Source organism: Carassius carassius, chromosome 11, assembly GCF_963082965.1.
Source record: "Carassius carassius chromosome 11, fCarCar2.1, whole genome shotgun sequence".
In the NCBI taxonomy this organism is placed as follows: domain Eukaryota; kingdom Metazoa; phylum Chordata; class Actinopteri; order Cypriniformes; family Cyprinidae; genus Carassius; species Carassius carassius.
In genome coordinates this window covers 32,775,397-32,802,949 of record NC_081765.1, presented here as the reverse complement: position 1 = coordinate 32,802,949, position 27,553 = coordinate 32,775,397, and the positions used below count along the sequence as shown (strand labels likewise).

General features: G+C 35.1%; 2 protein-coding genes across 6 annotated transcripts in view; one reads left to right on the top strand and one right to left on the bottom strand.

The window, feature by feature from the left end:
- Nucleotides 1-6,701, bottom strand: part of LOC132153218 (E3 ubiquitin-protein ligase MARCHF4-like) — a 25,897-nt gene extending 19,196 nt beyond the window's left edge. The window contains exons 1-4 of one of the 4 annotated variants that reach the window (XM_059562568.1): nt 6,388-6,701; nt 5,707-6,113; nt 5,521-5,570; nt 243-294 (exon numbers count right to left, since the gene is read on the bottom strand). In XM_059562568.1, the coding sequence (XP_059418551.1) occupies nt 243-294; nt 5,521-5,570; nt 5,707-6,042 (438 nt within the window). In that variant the 5' untranslated portion in view covers nt 6,043-6,113; nt 6,388-6,701. Of the gene's footprint in view, nt 1-242; nt 295-5,520; nt 5,571-5,706 lie in introns of all 4 variants that reach the window. The other 3 variants (XM_059562567.1, XM_059562570.1, XM_059562569.1) reach the window with 3 other exon arrangements.
- Nucleotides 5,874-27,553, top strand: smarcal1 (SWI/SNF related, matrix associated, actin dependent regulator of chromatin, subfamily a-like 1). 2 transcript variants are annotated; one of them, XM_059562565.1, is made up of 18 exons: nt 5,874-5,893; nt 8,361-8,482; nt 9,358-9,640; nt 10,167-10,217; nt 10,299-10,559; nt 11,436-11,486; nt 11,760-11,943; nt 12,243-12,393; nt 13,422-13,583; nt 14,694-14,759; nt 15,071-15,211; nt 18,361-18,579; nt 18,799-18,869; nt 19,089-19,191; nt 25,067-25,249; nt 26,178-26,278; nt 26,969-27,065; nt 27,358-27,553. In XM_059562565.1, exons 2-18 carry the CDS (start codon nt 8,393-8,395, stop codon nt 27,442-27,444), a joined length of 2,301 nt encoding a protein of 766 aa, XP_059418548.1. In that variant the 5' UTR covers nt 5,874-5,893; nt 8,361-8,392; the 3' UTR covers nt 27,445-27,553. The 2 variants fall into 2 exon arrangements, with proteins under 2 accessions (XP_059418548.1, XP_059418547.1); XM_059562564.1 differs by lacking the exon at nt 5,874-5,893 and adding an exon at nt 7,932-8,058.

Below are 27,553 nucleotides of genomic sequence, written 5' to 3'. Positions count from 1 at the left end.
TGTTTTTTTTTTTCAAAAACACTGTTTTTATTATATGTTTTTAATTTATATATATATATATAAATATATATATATGTGTGTGTGTGTGTGTGTGTGTTACATGCATGGCAAAGTTGTAGTTTATCAGCTTGTTTTGTTTGCATAAACTCAGGACATGAAATTAAATCTAATCCTGATGTTTTAATTCACACAGAACCAAATAAGGAATCAGTCTAACTCATTTAGTAAAATGACCTACTTACCATTAATCTGAAAAGTAGGTCTGATATGGATATCTCCGTTTGGATTACTGCACTGCAACAGAGTACAAATGATCAGTGCAAGAACGAGCTTAACCTTCAGTCTTCATCATCAACCTCAAGAGGTCAAACTATACAGTACAGTATATATATATATATATATATATATATATATATATATATATATATATATATACACACATTCACAAGTATATTTACTAAATGTGTTTATGTAAGCAAAACAAGCTGATAAACAACAACTTTTCCACATAAGCACCACTTGCATGTTAAAAATGACAAAAATCCAGTTTGCCATACTGTCTAAATGAGATTAAATTGTGTTATTATGAGAGAAAAGTTAACCAACATTATAAGTAACACCAACATTAAACCTGAATTTATAATATTGTGCTTCCTTCACATTTATACTTATTACATGCCTTCAAAGGCCTTTTGAAAGCCCGGCGTGATGGTTTACAAACTACTAGAAATTGATCGTTACATCACTTGCTCACCATTGGAGTGAATGGGTGCCGTCAGAATGAGAGCCCAAACAGCTGATAAAAACATTGCAGTAATAAGTCCATCTCTTGTTGTCTCTCACATAAAAATCCACCCACATATTGGTTTTGGACTGTTTTGGCTTGTAAACAGTGCAGAATTGATGGTTTAATGTAAAAAAATATCTTAATAATGGATTTTTTTCTTACAAACATGAAGCATTTGTCTTCACCAGATGTTAAATGATGTACTTGATGTACTCTAATTCTTTTTGAGATTAACTATTTTTTTTAATTTTACACTGTGACTGTATCTATGTAGCTGTATCTAATTTGTCATGCACTGTAACATTTGTTTGTTGTTTTAAATGAGAGAAAAACATTCTTGCATGTTAAACTCTTCCATGGCTTCCTCATAAATCTCTTCGCCTGCTAAAATGGCAGTACAGATGCTCAAGCGAAGGCTTTCTGGGGTAAAGTGTATGTGAGGCAAGTAATACTACAGGGATCTCAACAGCAGATTGATTCTGTGACTATAATACATCTCTCTTGTCTGAATCTGTGCCTCTGCAGGTCTTTGAAAACAGTTGAAAACAGCAAAGAAGCTTCACTACTTAGTGAACGCCACAGATGAAAGTAATCTTCTGGGTTCAACACGAGTTCCTAGTTTAAAAAAGCTAAATTCATGGTTACAATAATGCACAGAGCCAGTTTTCCAGAGGGTTTAAAAAAGCATAAAACTGAAACCTGTATTTATTCTGACATTTAAAGTGCATTGTCCTTTTCTAGATGCATGAATTTACTAGATCAAACTGGATCAAAACAAAGCTAAGATGGAGAGGCTATAGACCTCACTGGTTTGCTAACTGTAAAAAGTCTCTATCTATACTCATGCATATTATAAACATTACTGGCTTTACACAGTCGAAAAAAAACATTCTTAAATCAAGATACTTTTACTTAAAGAACAAAATGACTTAAGATATACATTTTTGTTTTCTGAAAAAGTGTATCAAAGAGTTTTTGCTTAAAAAAAGAATCTGCCAATGGGGTAAGAAAAAAAAATAAAGCAGTTTTCCGTTTGAATTAAATTTATTTTTCTCACCACATTGGCAGATTTTTCTTTCTTTCATGTTATAAGCATAAACTAATTTAAAGGCATTACATCACTTGCTCACCAGTGGATGCTCTGCAGTGAATGGGTGCCGTCAGAATGAGAGTCCAAAAAGCAGTCCATCAGTTAATGTCTTCGTGTTGATTCCTGATTCAAAAGTTAAAAACATCTTAATGACGGCTTTGTTTCTTTGAAACACACATCTTGTGTCTTCTCCAGATGTTAACTGATGGACTGGAGTGGTGTGGATTACTGGGATGTATTTATCAGCTGTTTGGATTCTCATTTGATGGCACCCATTCACTCCAATGGTGAGCAAGTGATGTAATGCTAAATTTTTCGAATCTGATGAAGAAACAAACTCATCTACATCTTGGATGGCCTGATGGTGAGTAAATGTTCAGCAAATGTTAGTTTTAGGGTGAACAATTCCTTTAAATTTGGCATATTTTGCAAAAAGAAAAAACAACACCACTTAAGCCATTTTGCTTCTCAAGTAAATGTATCTTGATTTGAGAATGTTTAGATATTCATACAAGAAAACAAGACAAAAACAAAGTAAGAAAAGCATTTATTTTTGCATTGTACCGGAACCATGTGATTGTGACATTGAGGTTTCAATTAAAAGTTTACACACACAATTTTACTAATTTACTAACACTAGTTCAATACGAACACCTACTGTACAGTGTGTATATGCAGTCTGTATGTTTAAGTCTTTTGCGAGAAACTGTGAATGCTTTAGAACTAAACTTGCATTGAACCAAGAAATCATTAATCTGTGCTTTTCAGATCTAGTCGAGATGTACTTGAAAAGACAAAAAAAAGAAGTCTGCAGCAGCACATTACTCAGTGTTACACATTTAAACATTGCTTTTACAGTGCCATTGAACAACTGAATCAGCAGAAAACGTGCATGAATCAGTCAGACTGAAACAAAAGACAGAAAACCAAAGCACTGCCCTTCATCTAGACACGTCTTTACATCATGTAGTATCTGAAAGACATCAGTTCTGCTTCGTCTCTGCACACAAAAAGCCCAAGAGAGAAGATCTGATCCCCGTTTAACTGGAACAATCATCTGAAATCATTCCCTCGGGTTTGTCTGCGCTCTTTACACGTACAGCAGAGCTTCTCAAAGACATCACGCTGCTCGCTTTGGGGCAGCAATCTTATAATTGCATAAGCACAATGGGTTTGTTTAAATCTGAATTCAAGTTTTGTTATTATGGAGCGGTTAATAAAAACACTGAACGCCTCAGAGGAACTTTCTCTGATTCATGAACACAGTAAACACAGATTCTGAGTATTTCTACTGTTATTGTCAAAGAAAAAGAGATGTAGTTCATTTAACACACATGGACCTTTTGTGAAAAGCTTAAAATGAGCTTTCTAACAGCATGTTTCCATTGCGACAACATGCCCCACTGCGGTGGAAACTTGACATTAGAAAGCATATTATAAGCTTTAGAAAGCTAATTTTAAACAATTACAAAACACAAAGCAAAAACGTAAGAGGTACACCTTAAAAATATTTTTAGAAGTTGTAAATAAAACAGAAACAATTGGAGAGTGTTTTAACAATAACGTACTATTTCAGTCTTTCTACTCATAACGGCTGTGTTTTATTTAATGTCTTACCTGCCACTTCTTTGTTATTATTTGTGAAATTTAATATCAGTTTCTGAGGGAAAACTGTTCTCAATTTTTTTTTTATCGGTGTACACACAAAATATCAAAACATTGTTTGGGCCAATAGATATTGAAATTAATAAACTGAATCAAATAAGTAATTATTTATTAAAAGCAAAAACTATCTTCTACACTAAAAACAATTGGTGCATTTACTTTGAAACAATACAAACAAACACAAAGAAAAGACAAGTGAAAAGTCTGAAATAGTATTTTCTTGTAAAACGACCTCTAATAGTCTTCGTTTTATTCACTGCTTCCAAAAAGGCACAAAGTAGCAAAAGCAACTTTTTTTGTGCATCTTATAATTGTGACAACTAGCCCCGGTCTCCGCTGTAACTACTGTTTAAAGGTGTTTGCTCTTTGCTTATAACCCTCTGAGGAGGAGAGTCGATCCCGCTCTGCTGACTCGTCTCAGGTTTCCTTCTGTCAGTTCCGGAGAGGATCAGCTCAGGTAACATGAGAGTTTAAGGTTCTCGCACTCAACTCACTCCAGTTTTTTATTTACTCTGACTTGGCACCAGCTCAAATGTATCAGTGAAACATGTGTGAAATAAATATTGTTCTGTTGTAAATTCTGGTGAATCACCTTTCCTTTGAGTGAAGACGCTGCTGAGATTTTTGAAGTGGAAACTATTTGTATACGATCATGAATAATTCATGAGGCCTGCTCTGAGTTACAGTTTTCATACTAAAGCAAGGCACATTAAGAAAAGTTAATACTCCATTGCCATTTGCAGGACTGTGACTTTAAAACCACAAGGTTTATTTAAACAGGACTCATGGGAATTATTAAAACCTTATAAACATAAACTTTTCTAGAGACTAGTGAATAAGAGTTTTAGTTTTGATCTGATTGATTTTTATAATCTCTTTGGAAATGCAGTCTATGAAATTACAATTGAAATTAAATTGGGGAAAAAAAGGAGAAATTATTTAATTGAAAATAAAATGTTATAAATCATGAAAATATGTTATTGAAATTCATTGGTCAAAATTATGGGAACTGTTTAAAACTTACACTGAATTAAAGTTTGTTAATTCGGCCAACTGAGGGCACCCTTATCTTGAATGTTTTAAATCTTCAAAATGATTTTGATGTAAATTGCACTTTATTTTTTAAAATGTTTTTCATTTTACTAAATAATAATGTATGCGTTTAATATACATTGCCCTATGTAACTAAAGTACATCATAAAATCATAAGTTTCATCTGATGTTCTGTGATAAGATGTGATAAATGATAAGTGTGTATTGTGATTAGGGGAGTGGCCATTGGCTCTAGCTCCTGAATATTGAATTATGTAGGCAAGGAATGGCTGTGTATGGACTTCAAATAATTGTTGTTGGTAATTATTATAAATGTGTGTGTGTGTGTGTGTGTTTTCAGTTCTGTTAACTGTTATGCTGTTTTGTATTGTTTGAGTGTCTGCAGTAACTGAGCTCACCCTTGTTTATATGCAAAAAATAAATAAATAAAGTCATGTTCATATTTTGGTCAATTATAAATTACAGTAAGACCATTCTTTTCTTTTTGTTTGACTGTGTAATTTAAGTTGTAGTCTCTTTAGGTTCTGTTGATGGATACTGACATAAAATGATGTAGGATTTGAGAATTTCTAATGAGATATTGCAATTAAATTTCACAAACATTTAAAAAAAAATGCATAGTATCACATTAAACGTGTAGAAATGCTGAAATAATAATAATAATAATGCAAAAATTATATAGCTTTTATAAGTTTATGGAAAAATGGAAACTTGCTATATGCTAAAAACACAGGAAAATGGCTGCATATTTATTTATCGATTGATCGATTGATTGATTGTTATTTTTGAATATTTGTGAATATTCGATGTCGGATTTATTAATCGCTGAATGCGCAGTAAAAGTAAAACTACCAGTGTTTTAATAAATAAGGTAATATATTAAAATAATATGACACGAAACAACAATTGGTTCTAATGGACTTACATTAAAAAGATGGAAGATAATAATACAAACTGGACAGTCCTAATGCAAAACTGTAATTAGAAATGAAATTAACATGATTAGATGTAATGGAACCAAATCAACACTTTTTAGTACATGGTTAAATGACCTTATGTATCATGTAGACTACATTTGTTTACTTGCTATTGAACTAGGGTCGGTTTCTACCTGTTCCGGCCCCTGGAAGCATATCCTGCACACCGGGGTTCCTTCTGCATAGCTGATGAAGGAGAATCTGTCATCCCTCCGGTCCTTGGGGAACTCCTCCGCCGCGGCACCCGTCCACGCGCATCCGTCCGCAGCCTCCTCCTCTGTGGACGGCGCACTCCAGTCCCGGAGCCGGTGGGCTCGTAAGGTATTGTTGTTATCCTTGGCATACGGGCTGATTCTGGCTGTTTGTCCGCTCATGGGGTTTGTAGGAGCCTGTGGCCCGAGCAGAAACACCTTGAGGTCACTGAAGAGAACGCAACAGCGGCTCTTCAGCATGCCGTGACCGCGCAGCATCCAAGAACGGGGAGAATCGAGACCGTCCGGAATCAATTAGCGCGCGTTTATCGACTCCCTCTTAGTTTAGGCTGTGAAAAGCGAATGCATGCAAGCCATGATAATCCGGAACGATTGCAACACGCTACAATTGAGAATTTAAGAGGTGCATTAAAGTCGCAACCTGAATTAAGTCCATTGCACTTTTGGAATCTAGCTTAAAATTGATTGCAAGGTAAACGGAGAAAAGTGCACATCTCTATTGCATCCTGAATTAGATAAATAATAATAATGAAAAAGCAGTAAACAGGTGTCAGAAGCCATAAGATCGATTCATTCCATTGGGTTTGAGATCTATGTGTCCACCTGTGAAGAAAAGCTTCAAAGTCGCATGCCACATGTGTTAAAGCATCCCTCAGCGGTGTGAAATCATTCAGGCATCTACACCTAAAGGTTATGTTTCTGCAGGTGATGTTTCTTCTTGTGCACGCCGCATATCTTCGGTCGCTTCGAGAGCATGTTGTTCTGCTGCAGCTTTTTGCGTCATGTCCGCGCGATTCCTAAAGATAATTCCTCGGAGATGTGTAATCCGATCCCTCCGTGAGTTCGGGTTTCGCTGGACGGTGTCGGAGTGGCTCCGTGTGGTTGATGCGGCGGTTTCAGCACCGTGACTCCCGGGACAGCGCACGAGCATACGTCACACCCGCGGGGGGAGAGAGATATATATATATATATATATATATATATATATATATATATATATATATATATATATATATATATATATATATATATATATATATATATATATATATATATATATATATATATATATATATATATATTATTATCATTATTTTTATATATATATATATATATATATATGCTGACTCTGGGTTTGAGGTCGCCCATCAGTGTGCTGTGAACTGTGTTACTTCAATTATTTACACAGTGCCAAGAACATGAACAGGATGGAAATGGTGCAAAAGTTGCACAAAGTTCATTATATTTGTTCCCATAGCCTACTTGTTATCATTAAACGGCATATATCACTCACTCAAGGATGTCAAGTCTTCCTGTGGCTCAGTGGTAGAGCATTGTGTTAGCAGTGCAAAAGGTTGTGGGTTCAATTCCCAAGGAACACACATACTGTTAAAAAGAAGAAGCATATAGCCTGAAGTGTGTGTGTGTGTGATTTACGTCAGTCACTAATTAATTGTGTGCGATTTACGTCAGTCACTAATTAATTGACTACAATGCAAAATTCATTATTTTTATTAATGAGTGATTTACGTCAGTCACTAATTAATTGTGTGCGATTTACGTCAGTCACTAATTAATTGACTACAATGCAAAATTCATTATTTTTTATTAATGACATGCATGGAAAGTGTACCAAATGCATCTGTTTTCATATATTACATTTAAAATATTTTGCTTGTTTTAATAAATATATTTATCTCAAAAAGTGTTCATTTAAAATTTGTCCGCGTATTAAATTGCAATACAGCATTGTATATGCTAATAGGGTTTTTGTGTTAAGATACTAATTCAAGGGTATCATTTGCCAATAAAGTTTATATTAAAAATCGATTACCTTATAAGTGTAAATTTTTGAAAAAACAACAACAATTATAATAATAATAATATAAATATATAAAAATAATATCATCTGTAGCGAAAACTTTAAGGTGCTTATGTCTAGATGCAAAAATTCACTTAAAATAATATTTTAAGCCTTAAGATATTCATGGAGAAAGCGTGATAACTAGCTCCAGACTAAAATCTAAGCTGTTTTACTAAGCATCTGTAATAAAAGAGCTCAATCTCGCTTCTTTTTTATTCCAAAGCGCGTTTACCAACAATGTTATAATTTAATGTATTAAAATAAGCGCGTTGACCCTTGGTCCCGCCCATGTGTCACATCTAGCCTCCCCATTGGAGGAGGTTAGCGTCCATCACAGTGCGTCCAGCAGCGTGACGTTACGCCGTCGCGTCATATCCTCTTCAGCGCTCCGTTTGAAGTAACGTTAGATGGTAAAGTTGATCTCTATAACCAATACTAATAAATCGCATTTTCACGAGTTTGTTAGATTACTCCGGTAGGAAAATGTAAAAATTTGATGACTCGTATTTGAATAAGATAAATTGATTGTACTGTTAAACCCTCTACGGTGCGTGACAGCATTTAAAAGCGACCGGCTGCTGAAAAGACGTTACGTTACTGTAAACAAACAACGATAGAGTGAGAAGAGCGCAGCCGGATCTAGAGCTGATATATGAATATATGTGACTGTTTAACACATGACATGTGTGTGATCTGCTATTCTGCGTCTTAGGGAGGGCTCAGTCGGAATCACAAAGTGCAGTAATGTCTGTAAACCTGACCTCGGAGCAGCAGCAGAGGATCGAGGAGAACAGAAAGCGCGCTCTGGCCAGAAGAGCCGAGAGACAGGCTCAGGTGAGACCCGGATGTTTGTGCCCTAAACAAACACACACAGACAGGTAAAGAGCAGACAGGTGTGTGCACCTGGTCACGTGGTACATCAAGGGGCCCCTGGTCAATGCACAGTGACAGGTGTGCACCAGAAACCACTCTGTCAAGGCCTTCATTTTTATGTTAAGTGTCAGATTATGTGTGCAATGAAATGTGAGGCTATTCAACCAAAAGTGCATAACTCACGTTTCCCTAGCTGAGCAATTTTGTCCATGTTTCATTTGAAAAAGTGATCGTTTTAAAATTTGTTCGCATGATTGCTATGATTAAATTGTATTATATATAACATGACTGCATCCTAAAAAACAAAAAACAAACTTTTCTTTCTTTTTCCATAAACTAGTCTAGTACTTATACAAATCTAAACGCTGTCTGAAACTTTGTATGATGAACACTTCCTGTGATGAATCACTTGTTGTGTAAATATTGGATGAAAGTGTCTGCTAAATGAAAAAACGTAAATGTAAATAATAGTATTGTATAATTGTACTTTTTACTGTTTTTGCATACTGTCGTTTGCTAAAAAAGTTTATATAAAAAATAAGTTACCAGGTAGAAGAGTCAATATCGGTATACAATGTTATATTATTAACCCTATAAGCCTACAATATATTATATGCAAATGTATAAGACCTCAATGCAATGGAAATATTGCTATTCTACATACACTGCTGTTCAAAAGTTTGGGATCAGTAAGATTTTGAACGTTTTTTTAAAGAATTATCTTATGCTCATCAAGGCTGCATTTTTTTAACCAAAAATACAGAAAAAAACGTAATAATTATATACATTATATATGACACAAAGTAATATTATGGTTCTTTATCTCATCTTTGCAGACTCAGCTCATAGACACCAAGGGACCCTGTACAAAGACAGCTGCTCCATCGTCCAACGTTTCTTCTGCAACTCATAGCTTTTATGGACAGTCAAGCAAACCCACCACAGCAGAAAAGCGAGCGTCTAACCTCCCTGAGGCAGGAGGAAGTGTCCCCACAAAGAAGCCAGCGGTGTCCATGAAAGGGAAATGTGTGTCACACTCAGAGAATCGTTTCCGAGTGGAAGTCGGCTACCATGCAGACCTCATCACTGTGTTCAAAAGCATTCCCTCGAAGAACTACGGTGAGCACAGACACCGTATCTGCTGTCATTGTTTACAGAGAGCTTAGTGTGCATATGTGTGCTAATAAATCTTAAAGGAATCCCAAAAATGTATATGAAAATGTGCTCACCCTCAGTCCATCCAAGATTAGGATTAGTTTGTTTCTCCATCAGATTTGGAGAAATGCTGCATTGCATCACTTGCTCACCAATGGAGTGAATGGGTGCCATCAGAATGAGAGTCCAAACAGTTGTTAAAAACATCACAATTATCCACAGCATGCAGTCCATCAGTTAACATCTGGAGAAGACAAAAGTTGCGTGTTTGTAAGAAACAAATCCTGACGGCACCCATTCACTGCAGAGGATCCACTGGTGAACAAGTGATGCAATGCTACATTTCTCCAAAACTGATGAAGACACAAACTCATTTACATCTTGTAATGCCCGAGGGTGAGTAAATCTTCATCAGATTTTCATTTTTGGGTGAACTATCGCTTTAAAGGCCTATAACATATATGCATTTGTCATTTATCTGCTGTCACAGATCCAGCTACAAGAATGTGGAACTTCAGCCTCGAGGACTACCAGATGCTGAGTATGTCATCACGAATGTTACTAAGCATGCTCAAGCAGTTTCCTGATGCACGGTGTGTAACCGTGTTTGTTTGTGTTTCAGTGGAGCAGGCAGCGAGTGTCCCCTCCATCTCTCTCAAACCTCTGGATGGGATGGAAGGGCTGACCTTTTCAGCGTCCACCAGTCGACCCAAAGATGCAGCAGCTCTGGCAGCTCTGATGAGGCTCTGTCAGGGTTGGCAGAAACCAGGTGCCGTGGTGAAGGGGAAGTGCATTTTAGTGTCTCGCTGTCGGCTGGAGGTGGATATCGGATACCACGCCGATGTTATTGCAATCTTCAAGAAAATGCAGTCAAAAAATTATGGTGAGTGTAATAGATTTAACACAAACTTGAATAGGGTTCAAAATTGGGCCTATAATAGGAAGTCATGTCAGGTACATTATCATAAAATTATTCTACAATCCCTTACTCAAATGTGACTCTGTTGACATGTAGTTGCAAAGTTACTTATAGTTAGTATGAATGTCTAAAGTGGACTATAGAAATAAAGTGTCACCTCAGCGAATGTTCAGTGAAAGTTTGATTAATAAAGGTCAGACAAACCAAATATTAAGTCGTTTTATTTTTTGCAACCAATGTGCATCAAAATTAAATTGCATCAACCAATTTTTTGCAATCAAAATGCATCAAATGTACAATATAACAATAAATGAAAAATTTAATTCTACAAATTATAAAAGTTTTTTTTTTTTACATTTAAACTAGGGACTAGATAATTTAAATCAGTTTGTTATTGACAAACTTATATTTCCCATACATTAAAGATGTTTATTTCATCATTAATCACAGTACAGTTTGATGAATTGTGTGAAAATGTAACGAGATGGTTTGCTTTTCTTCCTGCCATGCTGTAGAAAGAGTACAAATGATGTCACTTCCTGGTTGACACAATCTTAAAGCATATGTTAAAGTTATATTGTTTTAAAAAAAAATGTGCATGCAATGTTGCATGCAAAATGTGTGACAAAGCTTAATATAATATTTTTAGTAATTAAAATTAATTAATTTATTTTTAAAAATATAAAAATTATTATATTTTTATATTATTATGGATTATCTAATGTATACATGTTCCACTAAAACAGGATTTCTCCCTCTAATGCTTTAAAAAAATGATGGGTCACCAAACTGTGTGGAAAGTTCTAGAACTAGAACATTTTATTCTTTGTTAATTTTTAGACATGAAGACCAGAAAGTGGAATTTCCTTCTCGAGGACTACGGGAAGCTCAGTGAGTCTTTTTAATTTGGTTCACTTTAATTATTTTTCGAAGAGCGTAAATGTATCTTTTGGAAAAAAAGGGTGGAAATGGGTTTCTATATTATAGTTTCGTAAAATTGTATATACTAGTATTTTGCTGTATTTCTAAACATAGTAGTACACACAATGTGACTCTCCTCCTCTCTCAGTAATGCAGGTTTTACCAGGTTGGACTTATAGTCATGTGTGATTTATTTTTGGGTGAATACAGTAGATGTAGTTGATGGTGATGTCTTCTGTGTAGTGACGGATCTGAGTGAGCTGCCGACGGTGGAGATCGAGCCTCTGCCTCCCGCTGTGCTGCAGTCCTTCTCCGCTCAGTTTGAGAAGAGCGAGTCCAGAGCTCCAGTCCCTCCTGAAGCCGATCTCTCACACGTGGATCCACAGCTCACACGCAGCCTCATGCCCTTCCAGAGAGACGGGGTCAAGTACGTCTCCTTTACTGGTGTCTTAATGGTTTTGGTTCGATGGTTAGAAGTCAGTTGGTAATGCATAGGTCATGGGTTCGATTCCCAGGAAATGCATGAACTGGTAAACACATATAAACCCTGAATGCAACATAAGTGGCTTATCCTCCAAAATTAAGGAGCTGGATGACTTCAAACATATCAGTTCTGTTGTTAAGAACCGTTTTAATCGTGGGTTATAAGCTTTGTACTTGCTTGCTTTGGATAAAAGCATTGCATGAATGCAAATATATATATAATGTGATGTATGCTGATGTCAGTTTTGCAGTGTCCAGAGAGGGCCGTTTGCTCCTGGCTGATGATATGGGTTTGGGAAAGACGGTCCAGGCCATCTGTATCGCTGCCTACTACAAGAGTGAGTGGCCTCTGCTGGTGGTCGCTCCGTCCTCTGTGCGCTTCACATGGGCCGAGGTACACACTTCTCTTTACAGGGATGCTTTTTGAGGTTGTGTTAGTTGGTGGCTAGTTGTTAGTGTTTGTTGGTTCCACACCTATGCTGCCTTTCGAAAGTTTGAGTTTGCCAAGGCTGCATTTATTTGATCAAAATACAGTAAAAACAATGAAATATTATTACAAATTAATATAGCTGTTTACTATTTGAATATATTTTACACTGTAATTTATTCCTGTGATGCACAGCTGTATTTTCAGCATCATTACTGCAGTCTTCAGTGTCACATGATCTTCAGAAATCAGAATAATATATTGATTTCTTTGTTGTTCTGCTTCATATTTTTGTGGAAAGGGTGATACATTTTATTTTTCACAATTCTTTGATGAATAGAAAGTTCAAAAGAACAGTGTTTATTTGAAATATAATTTTTTGGTAAGATGTAAATGTCTTTACTGTGACTTTTAATCAATTTCATGCAGCCTTGACGAATAAAAGTATTAATTTCTTTCAAAAAGTCTCCAAACTTTTGACAGCACTGCGTCCAAAACAATTTTTATGATAAAGTAAATCAACAGTCAAATGTTTACCTAAGCCCTAAATATTAAAAAAAATAAATTCTTGCATTTTAATATTTTAGAGCATAAGTGTAAAACACTTCTGCACTGTTTAAGTAGCAGAACATACTTGTTTTCTGCATTACAACAGTTCATAGTTGTCATTCTTTTTTCTGCACACATTTTGCTGTTGAAAATAAATGGCATCTGTTTTTTCTCTCTTGAAAAGCACCAGTCGCCATTTTTTTAAGACTACATGATGTGAAATCTGAGTTATTAATTCATATTTTCCATCACTGCACCCTTGAGGAAGTACACATTCTCTTCTTTATTCTGTATTGTGTATTTGAAAGTTTAAAGGGAAACAGGGAATGTTTCCAGCGTTCCTCTCTAGGCTTCAGTCAGACGACTCAACCTTCCTCAAAACAGCTGAAAGACATTTGAGAGGTAGGCCCTTCAAGACGAAGTGAACTCTGGCTCTGTTCCCTCAGGCTTTCCGCCGCTGGCTGCCGTCTGTCAGAGCCGACAGCATTAATGTGGTGGTTACAGGCAGAGACAGCCTTCGCTCCGGCCTCATCAACATCATCAGCTATGACCTGCTCAACAGGATGGACAAACAGCAGCCGTCCAGCCCGTTCAGTGTCATCATTATGGTGAGAGCATGCAAACTGGTTCTTTAACCACTCTCATTCACTCACTGCATTAGTAAGAGCTTGTGCATGTGTGTATGAGAGTCTAGCTTTTGTGTTACTTTTTTTTTTTAATTTTTTTTTATATTCTTTATTTTCAAACAGGGAAATTGAGTTACAGTACACAAGTAGTAACAAAAGCTGTCAATTTGCTGTTGTTGTTTTGTAACAGAACACGTACAACAACTAGGGAGAGGGAGAAGAAAAAAAAAAAGGGAAAGTGGAACTTGTGCATTACAAAATGTACAAATTAGGCTAGCTTTTGTGTTACTAATGCAGTTTGTGATGCTGTGCATGACAATCCGTCTCATATATATAGTTACCAAAAAATGTTATTCACTTCACTTATAAATGCCTGAAAAAATTGTCCTTTAATATATTGAATGCTGACAGCATATTCAGTTGTTAATTAATAAAATATTCACTGACTTTAGTTACATAATCATAAAATTCACTCATTTTATGCCTGTGTTTTTTTTTGTTTGGGACCACTAAGATATATATATATATATATATATATATATATATATATATATATATATATATATATATATATATATTAGAAATTAATATTTTTATTCATAAAGTATGCATTTAATTGATCAAAAGTGAGCGTAAAGACATTTATAATGTTTCAAAAGATTTCTATTTAAATAATTGTTCTTTTTTTAACTCTGTTCATAGAAGAAATGTATCACAGTTTCCAGAAAAATATGAAGCAGCACAACTGTTTCCAACATATATAATAATCAGAAATGTTTCTCGAGCAGCGAATCGTCATATTATTCTGATTTCTGAAGAATGATGCTGAAAATACAGCTGCACATCACAGGAATAAATGACACTTTATTATATGTTCATATAGAAAACCATTTAAATTTTAATCATATTTGAGAACATTAGTGTTTTTACTATATTTTTGATCAAATAAAGGTTAACAAAAGAGACCTAGTAACATGTAGCAATGTATAACCTTGAAATATCAAGGCTTTTAAAGGTTTTGCTGGGGCTCTTCAAGCATGGATTAGTCGGAGGATGTGAATTGAATTGTCCTGTTTTCTGTTTGTTATACAGGACGAGTCTCACTTCCTGAAGAACATAAAAACAGCCCGCTGTCGGGCGGCTCTTCCTCTGCTGAAGGTTTGCTGATTCAGGATTATTTTAGGTGTTATTCAAAGTGCTGAAGTTTATCCTGTCCTGGTTTAAAAGTTTGCCTAGACTGCACAGACATTAGCTGTGTCTCAAAATCGAATAAATTAATAGTTATTATCTAAGTCTATTATAAGTCTATTTTTTTATTTTACAGTGCATTTTTGTCCTTATCACTTACCTTGTATGGTTTTTGCAACTCGGCTGCACTTCTCAAGTTTTATATGAGAAGACTAGATTTGAATGGTACATATTTTGGGTGACGTCGATTGTTTCGTTGTCTGTGATGCTGGTGTTGATAGACGGCGAAGAGAGTGATCCTGCTGTCAGGAACGCCTGCCATGTCCAGACCTGCTGAGCTCTACACTCAGATCCTGGCTGTGAGGCCTTCTCTGTTTCCACGCTTCCATGACTTCGGCACACGCTACTGTGACGCCAAACAGGTGCGTCCATCTGTATACAGGTGTCGAACAGTGCAATGTAGGGCTGCACAGTTCATTTAAATAAAAACTAAATAATGATATGCCTTAGTGCAAAGATTAAACCGCAAAGGCTGTGATTTAATTAAATAAATACATGCACTGCGTGTTTGAGAGTGAAGCGGAGCACTGTGTTCATTTACTCGTGAAAGCGACCCGGTTCACAGTAAATGCTGCTCCACACAAACACCATCTCTGCATCTGCGCAGAGTTTGAGTCACTTTAACATTGATTTGGGAATGTAACAGGCACCAAGTGATCTTCCCATACTTGTAATGAGAAGTGCTTATCCTCCCTGTGGTTTTCCATCAAAATACAAGTGAGTTTAACATTTGAAAATTGAGGAATTAAGAAAGCCATAAATATTAGTTTGGTAATGTAACATAAAATATATATTATTTTATATTATTATTATTATATTCATATTAATAGAATATTAATATTGAATATTATTTATAACAAAATGTCTATTGTTATTATTTAATTTTCTGCTTTCTCCACTTTTTCTTAAATACCCTCTCTTACAATGAAATATTACAACAGTAATTTCTTTAGTTCAGATTTTGTGTTTTATGAAGTCATTTTTATATTTTTATTTTGTAATAATAATAATAATTATTATTATTATAATTATTGTTTTATAGCCATAGCTACATAAAAGCACAGCATATTTAATCAGATTTATTTTTTATTTTTTCACTCAAAAATTACAGCCCTAGTACATTGATGTTCAGGAAAAGGTAAAAAATTAAGAAATCGATACAGCCATAAATATTAGTATTATAGTTGTAAAATAAAATAATTTTAAATATATATTTTTTTATTAAATACTTTTTACAGTTTTACAGTGAAATTCTACAACAGTATTTCATGTTTTTTAGTTAGTAATTTATTTTTTTTATATTCTAATAATAATAATAATAATTATTATTATTACTATTATAATTATTGTTTTATAGCCATAGCTACATAAAAGCACAGCATATTTAATCAGATTTTCTTTTCTTTTTCGCTCAAACATTGCAACCATAATATATTTATGACGTTCAGGAAAAAGTTGAAAATTAAGAAACTGATACAGCCATAAATATTATTATAGTTGTCATAAATATTATTATAGTTGTAAGAAATATATTGTTTATATATTCTTCTTTTTTTATTATTAAATACTCAATTTTACAGTGAAATTTTATTCAATTCAATTCAATTCAAGTTTATTTGTATAGCGCTTTTTACAATACAAATTGTTACAAAGCAACTTTACAGAAAATTATGTTTCTACAATATTTAGTAGTAGCTAGTAGTTTGTGCACGTTTGACAGGATTTAAAAAAAATAAATAAATAATAATACAAGACGTAGTCAGCTAGATGATGAACTATCAATATTATTAATTAATAGTAATTATAGGATGCAGTCACACATGTAGCAATAATTGTTAGTTCTGTTTGTTGATTCAAGGTTAGGATCATCTGGGGTCCTCTGAGGGTCAGCATCATCTCTTCTCAGGTGTTCTGGATCCAGACTGGAGCTTGTGTAAATCGTGGCAAAACATAGAAACAAAATAGAGACATCATTAGCAAAGCTGCTGATCCAACAAAGTAAAATTAGTTTAACCCAAGCTAAAGAATAAAAATGCAGATGCAACTACACTCACAATTTAAGAGATACATTATTCGAATGCTTGGCGAAAGAGATGCGTTTTTAATCTAGATTTAAACAGAGAGAGTGTGTCTGAACCCCGAACATTATTAGGAAGGCTATTCCAGAGTTTGGGAGCCAAATGTGAGAAAGCTCTACCTCCTTTAGTGGACTTTGCTATCCTAGGAACTACCAAAAGTCCAGCGTTTTGTGACCTTAGGGTGCGTGATGGATTGTAGCGTGGTAGAAGGCTAGTGAGGTACGCAGGAGCTAAACCATTTAGGGCCTTATAGGTAAGTAATGATAATTTGTAACTGATACGGAACTTAATAGGTAGCCAGTGCAGAGACTGTAAAATTGGGGTAATATGATCATATTTTCTTGACCTGGTAAGGACTCTAGCTGCTGCATGTTGGACTACCTGTAGCTTGTTTATTGACGAAGCAGGACAACCACCTAGAAGTGCATTACAATAGTCCAGTCTAGAGGTCATGAATGCATGAACTAGCTTTTCTGCATCAGAATCAGATAACATGTTTCGTAGCTTGGCAATGTTTCTAAGATGGAAGAATGCAGTTTTTGTAACATTGGAAATATGATTTTCAAAAGACAAATTGCTGTCCAATATAACACCCAGATTTCTGACTGTAGAGGAAGTAACAGTACATCCGTCTAGTTGCAGATTGTAATCTACAAGATTCTGTGTGGTGTTTTTTGGTCCAATAATTAATATCTCTGTCTTATCCGAATTTAATTGGAGAAAATTATTTGTCATCCAATCCAATCAAGACTACGAGTCACTTTCTTGAGAGAGTGAGTATTACTGTTATACCATGGCACAGTACGTTTTTCTCTAACCTTTTTCAATTTGATGGGGGCAACAGCTTCTAATGTATTAGAGAAAATAGTGCCCATGTTGTCAGTCATTTCGTCTAATTCATGTGTATTTTTGGGTACAAATAGCAGTTGAGATAGATCAGGCAGGTTATTTGCGAATCTTTCTTTGGTGGCTGGAACAATAGTTCTGCCCAGACGGTAACGCTGAGACATATAGTTAATATCAGTTATACGCAGCATGCACGATACAAGGAAATGGTCTGTAATATCATCACTTTGGGGTACAATATCTATAGCAGTAAGATCGATTCCATGCGATATAATTAAATCTAGTGTATGATTAAAATGATGAGTGGGTAAAAAATTTTTTTACAACAGTATTTCATGTTTTTTAGTTATTAATTTATATATATTCTTTAATTTTGTTATAATAATATTAATAATCAATTTTTTTTGTTATTTTGATTAGTTATAGCCATATTAAGAAATAATCACACAGTTTTGGCCAAATTGTGCAGCCCTACAAACAAGCACAGCATTTTAAAAATCCACAGCCACAGTATAATGTCAAAAGAGCAAAGAGTTGTTGAGAAAAGCGTTCGTAAGTGTGAAGGCTGTGTGGATGTGTGTGTGCAGCTGCCGTGGGGCTGGGATTACTCCGGCTCGTCTCATCTGAGTGAACTGAAGCTGCTGCTGGAGGAGTCTCTGATGCTCCGCCGCCTCAAATCAGAGGTGCTCTCGCAGCTTCCCGCCAAACAGCGCAAGGTGGTTACAGTGACGACGGACGGCATCAACTCCCGCACCAAAGCCGCTCTCAACGCCGCTGCCAAAGAGCTCGCCAGAGGATACCACAACGTGAGCGCCAACTACAACACAGCCGCGAAAACTAGTCTGAGTTTAACATTTCTATCTAGGAATTCTGTCAATATTTACTCACTCTCATCTTGAGTCATTCTTCAGAAAAAAAATAAATCATAACAGCATATGGGTTTGGAACGAGACGAGTGTGAATAAAACATGGCAGAATTAGCGGCATGTTTCTCAGTTACAGAACTTTTCTGTGTTCATGTGCAGAAGTCACAAGAGAAGGAAGCTCTCCTGGTTTTCTTCAACCACACAGCAGAGGCCAAGATCAGAGCCATCATGTACGTAAAAACTATTTCATGCAGTTCCTCTCTATTATTATTAAGGCCAGTGGCACCAATAATGATAACTATATTAGAGTCGACGACATCAACAGACAACAATGTTCTGCTGCAGTTTTTTCTATAAAATATATTTTATTTTTAAAAAACGATAATAATAATAATTAATATAATGGTACATGAATTAGTAAAGTAAGACCGCTTGCTACTGTTGCTCAGGGAGTACATCTCAGACATGCTGGAGTGCGGACGAGAGAAGTTTCTGGTGTTTGCTCATCACAGACTGGTGCTGGACAGTATAACCAAAGAGCTCGCTGAGAAGGTCTGTCCAAATCTACTTACTATTCACAAAAATCAAAAAGACTTTTTAACATTTAACCAGCAGACCAAGATGAAATGTGCTCAGTTAAGAGTTTTTAGAATGAATTCAAAACAGCGAAAAACTAATTCGCCGAAATGTGAGCTGCTCAGTATATCATGGTCTCATTAGTTATTGTTTATTAATATGATTTGATTTGCAGTAATGCTCTTCTCCATACATCGTGCTGTGCACGACTCTTGTCAAGTCAAGTCAAGTCACCTTTATTTATATAGCGCTTTAAACAAAATACATTGCGTCAAAGCAACTGAACAACATTCATTAGGAAAACAGTGTCAATAATGCAAAATGATAAAGGCAGTTCATCATTGAATTCAGTGATGTCATCTCTGTTCAGTTAATAGTGTCTGTGCATTTATTTGCAATCAAGTCAACGATATCGCCAGAGATGGGTAGAGTACCCAAAAACTGTACTCAAGTAAAAGTAAAAGTACTTCTAGAAATATTTACTCAAGTAAAAGTAAAAGTACTAGTCTGAATAGTTGAGTAAGAGTAAAAGAGTATCGGATAAAAAATCTACTCAAGTAGTTAGTTACTAGTTACTTTGGGTCATATATACTGAGCCTATTTTTATTTAGATATATAGATAAAATGTATGTTATGTATGTGTGCGTGTATAAATGTATACATTTCATCAGCCTTTACTCCAATTTATGTAATTTATTATAAAACCCTGTTTACTTAAGTAACAGATATAGGTGTCATGCCATAGCATTTTTAATACGACTGACTTTATATTAAATGTGAATTTAACATTGAAAGTTAATGTGATATAAAAATTGCTACTATTTCATTGTTCAGAAAGAGAGCAAATAACATTTACATTATTAAAGATCATTTTCACTGACAGTCTAGATTTCAATCACTCTCAGAAACTCCCATTAAATCACTGAAACTGTTAACACTGTGAAATCAATATCTTATTTACAGATTCGTACACGCATCTGCACTTTGTTGTTTCTGACGAGAAAATTCACCAGAAGGAGGTATTCAGTCAGTGAGCGAGTGAAGGTAGCACCGGCATTTTAGCGATGACTCATCGGAACACCTCTGATTGGCCATTGCGTTCAAGAGCTCAACAGAATCGTGTGTGATTGGTTATAATGCGCAGTGCTGTAAAAATGCATCTATCTTAGTGATGGGAAGTTCGATTCTTTTCCGCGAACCGGTTCTTTCGGACGGTTCGATTCAATAAACCGGTTGAAAAAAACAGTTCACCGGTTCTTTGACGCTCGACGTAATGACGTCATTAGCGATGACGTAATGGCATCAAGTCTATCAAACATTCAAATATAAGTCAGTAATCATAACTTTAGTCAGTTAAAAACCTCATAATCATGAAAAGTTTACAATTAAGTTTTGCAACAACGCACCCAAATACAGTAACAGCAATAATGTGCATATGAGGATTTAAGTCTTGAAGATATAAAGTAAATAAATTAGGTGTCATCAGCGCAGAAACCACTATACATAAACCATTGCGATGTATTTGTTATTAAATTAACTTACATTTCGCCAGATTGCCCCTTCATTCAAGCCCTCGGTTTACCCGCGCTCATAACATTAGCACAGAATCAGTTCAGAATCAAATACCAAAAGAATCAGTTCGGTTCAGATGCACTGTGAGTCAGTCGGCTTCACGCTGAATCATGCATGCGCAGTATCATCAGCTCCTCTGTTCTCAAAACGGACACGTCCGGAAGAAACGGTTTTGGTTCAGTGTACTGATGATCCGAAAACCGATGCAACCGGTTCTTGACTCGAGAACGAGAATCACTCTAACCAGCACGTGCTGCAGTTCAGTATAATCAGCTGCTCTACTCGTGTTCATGTTCTGTTTACTACAAACTCAATTTGTGAATGTGTCATCATTAACTATAAATACAGTACACATATTTCATAAATCATCCCTTATTCCTATTAAACATAGAGTCTTTAGAGTTCTTAATTATTGTCCAACTTCCCTGAAACCCCTTCTGGCCTATACATAATCTACAATATACAGATTAGAAACATTCATCTTAAAAAAAAAAACAATAATAATAATAAAAATGTATAAAGATCTTTTATCACACTTTCCGAAATACTTTACACGCATGCACAGTAGCATCAGTTCATCGGTTCTCAAATCGGACGCGTCCGAAAGAAACGGTTTTTGGTTCAGTGTACTGGTGATCCGAAAACCGATGCAACCGGTTCTTGATTCGAGAACGAGAACTGCTCCAGCAGTGGGCGTGTTCGTTCCTCATCTGGCTCGGCTCGGTGTTCATCTTCAGTTCGGTCTACACAGCAGTTCAGTCAGTGTACTGTTTGAGTAAATGAATTACTCCGGGATATTGGTTTATTCTGACTCAGAGGGAGTGTCAGTCACGTTAAAAAAGTTAACATCTTAAGTAATTTGTGGATTAATGCTTATTGGAGACGTGAACCGTTTCAAACGATTCAGTTCGATTTGGTGAACTGGTTCAACCGGTTCACTAAGAAGAGCCGGTTAAATTGAACGATTCTTTCACGAATCTGACATCACTAATCTATCTCTGGCAGCGCCAGCAAGCAAACACAGATCTGAATTTAGCAGCTGATGATATGACTTGCTGAACGTACTCGTACCGGTGTGATTGTATTAAAATTAATAAAATCTTAATCGGCTATTTTTTGTCTTTTGGAAGCTGCATTCAACTTGACTCCCCTCTGTTATAAGCCTCACACGTACAACAAACTAATGTCACAGTGGTATCGTGTACTGTAATCGAATGTAGCCCAAGTTATTACCTGTTAAACAGTAGACAGCACACGCGGTGTTCATCTAATAAGGATCTCCATCGCAAGCAAATAATAGCCTTTGCAGATTTCAATTCAGTGCAGTTCCATAGCCACGTTTTCAACGCTGCTGATGTTCTTATTAAACGTTACAACTCTGAGTGAACTGCTTCAGACGCTCAGCGCGTGCGGCAGGGAACTGAACGACTCATTCAAACTGATTCATGATCCAATTCACTCGTTTGCCAATTGGTTTGATCAAGCCTTTGAACAGAATTGACTCAAAAGAATGAATCATTCGCGAATGGGCATCGCTCATTGTCCAGAGAAAAGTAGACGGCGCGTTTGGAATAAACTGAAGCATTTATAACATTTATTGCATTAACATAAAGTAACGAGAGGAGTGTCGCCCACAGTAACGAAGTAAAAGTACAGATTTTCCCCCAAAAATTTACTCAAGTAAGAGTATAAAGTACCCATCTTTAAATATACTCCGAAAAGTATTAGTTACCCCAAAAAATTACTCAAGTAAATGTAACGAAGTAAATGTAACTCGTTACTACCCACCTCTGGATATCGCTGTAGATGAAGTGACCCCAACTAAGCAAGCCAGAGGCGACAGCGGCAAGGAACCGAAACTCCATCTGTGACAGAATGGAGAAAAAAACCTTGGGAGAAACCAGGCTCAGTTGGGGGGCCAGTTCTCCTCTGACCAGATGAAACCAGTAGTTCAATTCCAGGCTGCAGCAAAGTCAGATTGTGCAGAAGAATCATCTGTTTCCTGTGGTCTTGTCCTGGTGCTCCTCTGAGACAAGGTCTTTACAGGGGATCTGTATCTGGGGCTCTAGTTGTCCTGGTCTCCGCTGTCTTTCAGGGATGTAGAGGTCCTTTCTAGGTGCTGATCCAGCATCTGGTCTGGATACGTACTGGATCCGGGTGACTGCAGTGACCCTCTGATCTGGACACAGACTGGATCTGGTGGCTACGGTGACCTCGGAATAAGAGAGAAACAGACTAATATTAGCGTAGATGCCATTCTTCTAATGATGTAGCAAGTACATAGGGTGTTATGGAAAGTGTTTCCAGTTCCGGTTTACCTAATTAATGCAGCCTAAAAATCCTTTAACGGATTTGGATATTAAAAGCATATTAGTATGTTATGTGTATGCCAGGTTAAAGAGATGGGTCTTTAATCTAGATTTAAACTGCAAGAGTGTGTCTGCCTACCTAATAATGTTAGGTAGGTTATTCCAGAGTTTAGGCGCCAAATAGGAAAAGGATCTGCCGCCTGCAGTTGATTTTGATATTCTAGGTATTATCAAATTGCCTGAGTTTTGAGAACGCAGTGGACGTAGAGGATTATAATGTAAAAGGAGCTCATTCAAATACTGAGGTGCTAAACCATTCAGTGCTTTATAAGTAATAAGCAATATTTTAAAATCTATACGATGTTTGATAGGGAGCCAGTGCAGTGTTGACAGGACCGGGCTAATATGGTCATACTTCCTGGTTCTAGTAAGAACTCTTGCTGCTGAATTTTGGACTAGCTGTAGTTTGTTTACTAAGCGTGCAGAAGAACCACCCAATAAAGCATTACAATAATCTAATCTTTAGGTCATAAATGCATGGATTAACATTTCTGCATTTGACATTGAAAGCATAAGCCGTAATTTAGATATATTTTTGAGATGGAAAAAATGCAGTTTTACAAATTCTAGAAACGTGGCTTTCTAAGGAAAGATTGCTATCAAATAGCACACCTAGGTTCCTAACTGATGACAAAGAATTGACAGAGCAGCCATCAAGTCTTAGACAGTGTTCTAGGTTATTGCATGCAGAGTTTTTAGGTCCTATAATTAACACCTCTGTTTTTTCAGAATTTAGCAGTAAGAAATTGCTCGTCATCCAGTTTTTTATATCTACGATGCATTCCATTAGTTTGTCTAATTGGTGTGTTTCACAGGGCCGCAAAGAAATATAGAGCTGAGTATCATCAGCATAACAGTGAAAGCTAACACCATGTTTCCTGATGATATCTCCCAAGGGTAACATATAAAGCGTGAAGAGTAGCGGGCCTAGTACTGAGCCCTGAGGTACTCCATACTGCACTTGTGATCGATAGGATACATCTTCATTCACTGCTACGAATTGATGGCGGTTATATAAGTATGATTTAAACCATGCTAATGCACTTCCATTAATGCCAACAAAGTGTTCAAGTCTATGCAAAAGAATGTTGTGGCATATGTGTGATATTTCTTTAGTTTGCATAATTGGTATCAACCTGTATATATAAAATGTTTAATGTTTTGTTTATATTATTTATTTATATATTTACAAATGAGGACAACAGAAGTAATCAATTGTAGTATTAAAACAACTAAAATAGATCCAAAACTAAAAGCTAAAACTTTATAAATACTATAAATATATATTTTTTAAAATATATACACATACACACACACCCACACACACACACACACATATATATATGTGTGTAAATATATGTAAATAAACTTTATATATAGACATTTTAAAAATAAATAAAAATGACAAAACAAAATTTCAAAACATTTAAATGAAAAACAAAAAATAAAGCTAAAAACAATTAAAAAAGTATAAAAGTATAATAATGATTCTAACATAACACTAAGCCAAACACCAAAAACAATTAACATTTTGAAAGTAATTTATGTGATTCTTATTTAGTTTTTATGTACTATTTGTATATTTTTATTTAGTAATAACAATAATTATTATTTATTATTTCGATTATTTTATAGCCATATCGACGTGTGATATAAAAATGTTGAACAAATGTATTTTATTTATATATAATATAATATCATATGATATATATATATTTTTTTATTGTTTTGTTTGGGGGCTGGGGGCATGTACAATATTAAACATAAATATTTCCATTTGATAGAGAGTTTTACAAATTTTCCTTTACAGTTCCTTTGGCAGTGCACCATAAAAAAAAACAACAACAACCCTGAGTATCTTTAATAAATGTAATCATAGTTTGGGTTGAATAGATGCTGTCTGTGTGCAGGGCATCAGTTACATTCGTATCGACGGCTCGACGGCGTCAGCAGAGCGTCAGCAACTGTGTGAGCGGTTCCAGTCGTCACAGAAGAGCTGCGTGGCTGTTCTGTCCATCACCGCCGCTAACATGGGACTCACGCTGCACTCGGCCGACCTCGTGGTGTTCGCCGAGCTCTTCTGGAACCCCGGAGTGAGACGCTCACATCTTCAGTCACCACATTTACAGGCTTCCCACACGCCTGAAAACCTGGAGACCTGACACAGTCATGAACTAAAATATTTAATTGGCTTGAGATTGCTATTTGTTAAAGCAAACTCTATAAAATATTACAATTAAAAACAAAAATACTAAATATTTAGTAATCGTGACTTAAAGTCATGGGAATTCATTGGTCGTAAGGTGTGGGAACCCTGAATTTAGACTTAAATGTAAGACTTGTAATTAGTTCATTTGCTGACTTTTTACTTATTTTTTTCTTATTATTTTATTTCATTAATATAAATACATTTATAATTTTTTCTTAAATATTATAATGAAATGAATGTATTATCAGATGCTGTAACAAGTCGCCTATTTATCATTTTAATTGAATATTCAATGAATAATTAATATTTTATTAACTTTAATTTAGTTTAGTTTTAGTTAGGAATTAAAAAAATGTATTATTATAAAATAAATGTATTATCAGATGATCAACTTTTTTTATTATTATATTAAATTAATACTTCAAGTTAAAATTTTGTTTAAAATAATTTAGTTGTGTTTTTATTCATTTATTAGTAAATTATTATTTATTTTAATAGCTTTATTAAATGAACTTTAAAATTCAGTTTTTAGTTCATTTTTGCATATGAATTATTAATTTCAGTTGCATTTTATTTCATGGACACTTTTTTTAAGTAATTGTAAGTAATCAGTTAATATTTGCATCTAAAAAGGATTTTTCACTATCTACATTTTTGGTGAAATCACCAAATGAACCAGAGTCATGAGTCTATCAATGTAATCTAACACTGTCATGTCACAACTTGATTTGTTAGTGTTTAGGTTTAGTGTTAGTTTACTTTCTGTTATTATTTTTGTTTATTTGATAGAGTTTGTTTGTTCCCTGATTCAGGTCCTGATTCAAGCAGAGGACCGGGTGCACAGGATCGGACAGACCAGTAACGTGGACATTCATTACCTGGTGGCTAAAGGCACAGCGGACGATTACCTCTGGTGAGGACATCTGCTGATATCAGAGAACTTGTCACTTCATTTCTTCAGATCCAGTATCAGGTGTTGAGACGGAATGACTGAAATATTGGCTTCGGGTAGAGAATAACTATGTTTAAAGAAATTTCCAATTCTTTAAGTACATCTTTCTTTATTGGTTGCTTCATAATATTTGCAATAATTGTAGCTCTTTCAGTTATAAATAATAATAATAAAAATAAAAAAGAATATATATATATATATATTTATTTATTTAAATTTAGTTTTATATATATTCTTTTTTTATTATTAGTTTCTGCAATAGTTATTGGGAGAGAATGATTAAATTATTTGTTTTGTTTGCCAAACAATGAAAACCAACCTTGTTTTTTTTATTTTTTATTTTAACTTCACCTAGTTTTCCAATAATTGCGAATTTTTTATATCTTATACATTACAAGCTGTAACTGGTCTTATTTTATTTTATTTGCCCTCATTTAAAATATTTACTACAACAATTTAAAATTTTGTTTACCCAAAAGGACAATTTTTTCAATATTAACTATAATAATAATAATATTTAAAATTAAAAAAAGTTTTTTTATTAGTAAATGATTTATTTTAACACTTCTTTTCAAATTAACTTTCAAATTAAGTTAAGTTTATTTCTTGGGTGGGTTCTGAATCGGAGTTCTGTTTTCTTCTGTTTCTCAGGCCCATGATACAGGAGAAGATGAATGTTTTGGAGCAGGTCGGTTTGTCTGAATCCAACCTTTCAGAGAAGGCAGAATCTGCCAGCTTTCACAGCAAGGTTAGTTTGCAGTCTTTTTACCATCTGCATTTAACATTAGAACGGTTAAAAATCAGTCGTGTTCAACCAGCGATATAAATAAATGTAGACTTCCATTGCACTTTTATTTATTTGTATTATTTATTTTTTTCACTTCATCCTGAAAGCTTAAGAACATATTTAACTTTAAGAATACATTTAAATAAATTCAAAATCAAAGTTGGTAAATATCTGCATAAATATTGCAAATTGAAATGGTTATTAAACACATCTGCCATCGCTGGAGAAAAATGCTTTTTTCCCTGTTTGTCAGGATCCTCATCAGCTGACCATCACTGAGATGTTCCAGAGGTCCTTTGATGAGGAGGAGATGCTTGCTTTAGTTGATCAAGATCAGTAAGAATGCACATATTTTTTGCATAAAAAATGTTTCCGTTGTTTTGAAAACCAATCACTGGACTGGAGTTTTTGTTTATGACAAAATGACTAAATAAAGCCTAATTTTTTTT